The sequence below is a fragment of the Micropterus salmoides genome, unplaced genomic scaffold, assembly GCF_014851395.1.
Source record: "Micropterus salmoides isolate LMB-PRFRI ecotype aquatic unplaced genomic scaffold, ASM1485139v1 Ms_hic_scaffold_11, whole genome shotgun sequence".
In the NCBI taxonomy this organism is placed as follows: Eukaryota; Metazoa; Chordata; class Actinopteri; order Centrarchiformes; family Centrarchidae; genus Micropterus; species Micropterus salmoides.
In genome coordinates, this window is record NW_024040152.1 from 22,655,256 (window position 1) to 22,661,341 (window position 6,086).

A 6,086-nucleotide genomic window follows, 5' to 3' on the forward strand; every position below is an offset into this window, starting at 1 on the left:
TATGGTAAAGTATACTTAGCTTCCCATAGAGCTATATGTTAATGGTATACACATGGGCTGGCCATAACATAAGCCAGTGTCTCTTTAAAAAAAATTGAAGTTTCTTGTTGTATTCTGGAATGAGGTCAGACACGAGGCTCCTCATTGCACGCGCTGATTATTATTAGATTCCATTGTCGGCCAATCAGCGCCGAGGGGGGCGTGAGTTTGGCGCAGAAGCAGGGTAGCGACAGCGTGCGATTGGTGGATTTTTATCGCCGTTGTATCTCCGGGAAGGGATAAATGCAAGCAAGGGGGCCGGGACTGGAGGGCTGCTTAAACTCGACTGCAGGTCTGCCGATCGAAGGCGGACAGTGTAACTCGTTCTAGCTTTCTTTTTTTCCTCCTCAGCATGCATGGCTTTTGTTTCTAGGAGAGGGGACAGGGCTGATGCAGAGGGAAGCACTTACCTTACACACTGTACTTGGGAGCCCTTTGTAAGTGCCCGAGTGCACAGTGTGGCACTCAGTCTGCGCTCTGCAGCTGCATAGACTATGTTCAGTCACCACACGGCTGAATTTACTTTATAACAGAAGGAAGAGACTGAGAGAGACAGATCACTGCACTCAGTGGAGAGTGGCTTGTACTATCCGTGCTGTTTTAACACCTACAGAACCTGGAAATTAAACTTTTTTTGAAAAAATTTAAATGTCTTTTTTTACGCCTCTAGCCTTTTAAAGGCTACACTGGACTGAACAGTCACCGAGGTACTGCACATCTCAGGAGTGAATTATTACTTGCGCTTTTTTTTACTCAGCTCAAACTGCAAAGAGGGGGAGAAAAGAGCTGAGTTTGCTTTAAAGTGAATCAGAGGACCAAGGAGAGAGGGAGAGAGAAAGAAAGAGCAAGCACTCCGCTCTCCCTCTGTGTGTCTAACTGGGCAGCATGGTGCAGAAAATGAGCCACACAGAGAGCACAGCTGAGGCGCTGTCCTTTTTCGCTGGGGATTCGAGCTCCGACTCCGGGGCGTGCATGGATCTGGACCCGGCCGCTTCGCCTCTCTCCCCGGGCTCCACAGCTTCATCGACTGCCGGGGACAAGCTGGGAGACAACCCGGCATGGTGCAAAACTCCCAGTGGCCACATCAAGAGACCCATGAATGCGTTCATGGTGTGGTCGCAGATCGAGAGGAGGAAGATCATGGAGCAGTCTCCGGACATGCACAACGCTGAGATCTCCAAGAGGCTGGGGAAGCGGTGGAAGCTGCTCAGAGACAGCGACAAGATCCCCTTCATCCGAGAGGCGGAGCGGCTCAGGCTCAAGCACATGGCGGACTACCCCGACTACAAGTACCGGCCGAGGAAGAAGGTAAAATCAAGCGCCTCCAAGCCTGGCAGTAACGGAGACAAGGGGGAGAAACTCAACGGTAGCTCTAACAACACCAGCACTAAGACATCCTCATCTTCGAGGAAGAATGGATCCAAATCACCCAGCAGCAGCAGACCCCACAAATCACTTTTCGGGAGCAGCAACAGTAGTAGCACCAAAGCATCACCGTTTGCCTCTGAGCACCCGTCAGAGCACCATCACAACTCTCTCTACAAGTCGAAATCTGTCTCATCAGCAGCCAAGCAGATACCGGATGGCAAGAAGCCCAAGCGGGTGTACGTCTTCGGGAGCAGCGGGGCCAGCTTGAGCGCCAGCCCGGCGTCCTCCGTTGTGGTCCCGGCCAGCCCGACGCTCAGCAACTCGGCGGACTCCAGCGACCCGCTCAGCCTGTACGAGGACGCGGCCAGCGGCAGGGAGGAGGGAGCCGACTCCCCCGGCAGCAGCGGCAGCCTGGGCGGCTCTTCGGAGCGCCACGGCGGGCACACATACAGCAGTCGGCGGGCTTCCTCGCCTACACCCTCCGGCTCTCACTCCTCCGCCTCGTCCCACTCCTCCTCTTCCTCGGAGGACGAAGAGTTTGAGGACGACTTGCTCGACATTAACCCGAGCCCCAGCTTTGATAGCATGTCATTGGGGAGCTTTGGCTCCTCGGTGCTGGACAGGGACTTGGATATGAACTTTGAGTCCGGCTCCGGGGGCTCGCACTTCGAGTTCCCCGACTACTGCACGCCCGAAGTCAGCGAGATGATCTCCGGGGACTGGCTGGAGTCCACCATCTCCAACCTGGTGTTCACGTATTGAGTGAGCAAAAAAAGGCAAAAGAAAGCGACTAACAGAAACGGGAGCTCCTGGTGCACCGGGCGTAATAGTTTGTGTAATAACTACATCAGACTAAAACCCCACTGAAACTAGCCCCCGTCCTTTCTCGTCCTTGTTAGGCAAGAGCTGCAAATCCTTGGAAAGCTAAACTTTAAAGCGAATAACTTGCACCTACTTTTCTTCGGATGCGTGGACCGGGGACTTGGTTGAACCACAGAAGTGGAGGGAGTGCAAACAAGAGAAGGAGAGACTGACTTGGTTTCATGGCAGTGGGACGCTCAATCCTGAACTGTTTTTGAACTGAACAACTTAACTGTGATCGATTTGCACGTTATGCGGTCCGCCGTTCACTTAATCAATGTTGTTGCCGATTTAAAAAAAGGGACATTTCACAAGTTTTTACCAATCGCCAAGTGAACTTCACCACTAAAAAGGTACAGAAATAGGACTGTCGTGCGACATTTTTTATTGTGGTGTGTCACCGAGAGGGATTTTTAATAAAACCGAGGTGGGTTGATGTTTTTTAAAAGTCGAATATTTTCTCAAAAGCAAAAAACATGTTAAGCATGATAGCCTACTTTTGTTCCTATCTTGTGCTGAGATTTTCTGTGAGACTGTCGAGCAGTTTGAAAACTAGTATTAGGGTTATTTAAATGGGTAGGTGGCGCTCGCTTTCGGTTCTTCTCTTTAAAAAAAGGACATTGAAATAATCACCAGCTGTTGTAATTTTTCAAACTTCAGGATTCAAACGCAACTTCAAATCTGTGCTGAACTTTATACACGTGTTCTCTTTGATTCAGGACCAAAATTCTTTCATTTCAGATGATAGCTATAGAGTAATCCTCACCGATTTTTTTCATCCTCTGAGCTTTGTTTTGTACATGTAGTCAGATGCCATTTTATATGGGATGTTGTATTTATATACGGGGCCAAGCATTTTTGACTTGATCATTTTTTTTATTTCTTGTAGGCCCTATACATGATCTAGTCCTGTTTTCTTTTTCTTACACGGTTGTCTGTCAGTATGTCTGTGTCTGTCACATTTCCTTCTCAGGCGAAGGGCTAGAGTTTTAAAAACACACAACGTTTGATTTCATTTTATATTTAAATGTACACACTTTTTGGACACTTAAAAGAGAGGAAACAGTTTGATTATTTTCTCAGTGTATTTTTGTACAAATCTATATAGAAAACGAGGGAGTCAACAATCGGTGTGTGTAGCCTACTAATACAGCTGTGTTGGATTTCCTGATTTTTAGTACACCGGCAGGCTGGTTTTTATGCTGCCTTCAAGTGCTCATGGTAAGCTCGTTCTCATGAGTTATTGCCTGGTCAAACGCTTTTGTAAGGACAGCCAGCAAGACAGACCATATATCACTGTGGTGCCTATTGTGTAATTTTAGAAATTAAAGGCACCAAGCTACTTTTTTACTAAAGTGACAGAGCAGAGGAAATAATATGAATCAGGTGTGTAATTGGTGTTTTAAGCAACTAATTTGGCAAACTTTCTTTGACTTACCAGCAAATACTGACAAGACTACTTTGACGTCCAATCCCCGAACATCCCCTATTGTCAGTACAGGCACGAGATACTTCAACACCCACTTAAAAGGATGTAAATACGAATTTTCCGACAGCACTTGAAAGCAGCACCAGTCCTTGTATCAGCCTACCTTCTACGTTTACAGTGCCAGTCTGCAGGCTCCTTAAAGACACAGGAATGCATTATTTCTAGAGGCTTTTTCCTGTGGACCATGTGGGTTTAACAGCATCACTATCTTAAGCACCCACTTGCTTTTGCATTTCCCGTCAGATATCTTGCCTATGACAACAAATAAGGAGATTGTAGCTTTAAATTTGACTTATTTCTTGATGTTTTCATTAATAGATGTCAAATTTGCCAATCAACCACTGGATTGAACCGGCTATCAATACAGCAAGCAAACAACAAGGATGATAACATCAAGCATATTCAAATTTCTGACTTGAGTTCCGCAACATCTACTTGTACTGCGTTTCTCATTGTATTTGAATATATAATCTTTTCTACTTGTCGGCTAACTATTAGCTAATAATTGTTTTAGTATCTTTATGGCATGGTGAATAGCATTTGTATTTCAGATTCAGGTTATTAGCTGTTGTGTTTTTCAGAAAAAATGAAAAAATGAGGAAAAACGAAACGTGAACTCGATCTTTGTATATTTGACTGTATCATAAAGCAAAAAGATTGTGTGTTTATGTACGTTGTTGCTATCGAGGACAGGCACTGTCTAGAACTGCTATCTTTTACACATCCTTACTTACATTTAAGGTGGTCAGTTCAGACTTTTTTTTATATATATATGAAAGCATTTTTAAATATATTGACTTTATTTTTCATCCATCCTGTGCAATATGCTGTGTAGAATTATCATTTATTGTCTCTAATCATGCCATAAACAAAGGAACCACCCTTTCTTTGAGAATCAGAGAAAGGGGGGAACTCATGCCAGCTAAATTGTGTCCATTCACTGCCTGTCAGATTGTTGATATAAACTTGTGTACAGAACTTTTTCAAGGAAGGAAATAAATATCAGCTGGAACTGAAACTCTACAACTCTTTTCTTGTTTCTTGAACTTTTTATCTCTCTGTGACTGTTTGTGTTAGATTCCATAAATAAGAAAGAAAGAAATGGCTGACTCTTTATTACCTTTGCCAACTTTGTGCATTGATTATGTCAACTGCTTTCCAAAAAGATAGTAAAGGAGAGTAAGTATCCAAAACAAGACCACACAGGCCCATCAAAGCTATTCACTCAGCTTACCACTGCACCTGCTTTTTAGTAGCTCTTCCATTTTATATGGCAACAAATAATTCAGCTGGATACAAAAAATGGCGATTAATAGCAAACTTAACAGTATGGATTGGTTCCCATTAGTGGTTAACATGGAATAACCAAAGAACATGGGCTGGGGGACACTGCTTATGTGGCAACATACTGCATCCCAGACACTAACCAACTACTTCTTTAGAGTGAAGCAAAATGATACCAGTAAGTGCAGTGTGAAATAAAAATGAAAAGGCCATATTTTCTGTATTTCTTTTATTCTATTGGTTTAGTTACCAAAAAAAACAATGCTTTGCAAACATTTTCCATCTACAGGGAAGGGCCTTGTTTCTCAAAATTTCACATTAAGTGAGAATTGTCCATGTCCTTTGTGAACACAAAAATGTCTTAAGCCTTGAGTGTAAATGTCCCACAGATGGTCTACCAAGCTTTTGAAAAGCTCATCATTGAAAAGCTCATCATTGAACTATGAAAAATCTTCAATGAAAAACTTTAATTCCCAGTTACAGTACAGTAGACACAAATTTGAAAAGGTCTTATAGCAGGCTCTCCTCTCTATAGACTTAGGATGGTCTTGATTCTGCAAAGCCTTTGGGAAGCATGCATTGCCACAGTGGAGCCATAGAATAGAAGCATCTCCATAGTCTCAGACAGAGCAAATCAATAAGAATATTTTACATATTATACACATATTTTATAGATTTCATGTTAAGGCCCCATAAGGCTTATGTCTACATCATGCATTCAAAATGTTTCCTAGCAGGGGAGTGTTGATGTGAGACCTGGAAACCCACACTGAAGAATACAATGTTTCCCATTTAGATAATTAATAAAGACATAATAAACACATACTTGGATCACCTTAATTGGCTGAATGATAAGGGAGGTGTAATAAAGGCTGTTTCCTGGAGATAGGAAGGTAAATCTTCATGGGCTTTATCCCAGGCAAAGTGATATCCTATTCTTTTTTCTTCTATTCCGTTCTAGCCTGTTGTGCTGTATGCTGGCTGTCTGGCGTTCAGACAGTCATGATTTCCCTTCCCCCTCTCCCAGACAGACCCTTTTTGTGGG

At 43.7% G+C, this 6,086-nt stretch overlaps 1 protein-coding gene across 1 annotated transcript; it reads left to right on the plus strand.

Moving 5' to 3' along the window:
* Window positions 1-301: 301 nt before the first annotated feature.
* sox4b (SRY-box transcription factor 4b) lies at window positions 302-4,780 on the plus strand. The gene has a single exon (XM_038711897.1). The coding sequence runs from the start codon at window positions 925-927 to the stop codon at window positions 2,167-2,169; it is 1,245 nt and encodes a 414-aa protein (XP_038567825.1). The 5' UTR covers window positions 302-924; the 3' UTR covers window positions 2,170-4,780.
* Window positions 4,781-6,086: the final 1,306 nt, after the last annotated feature.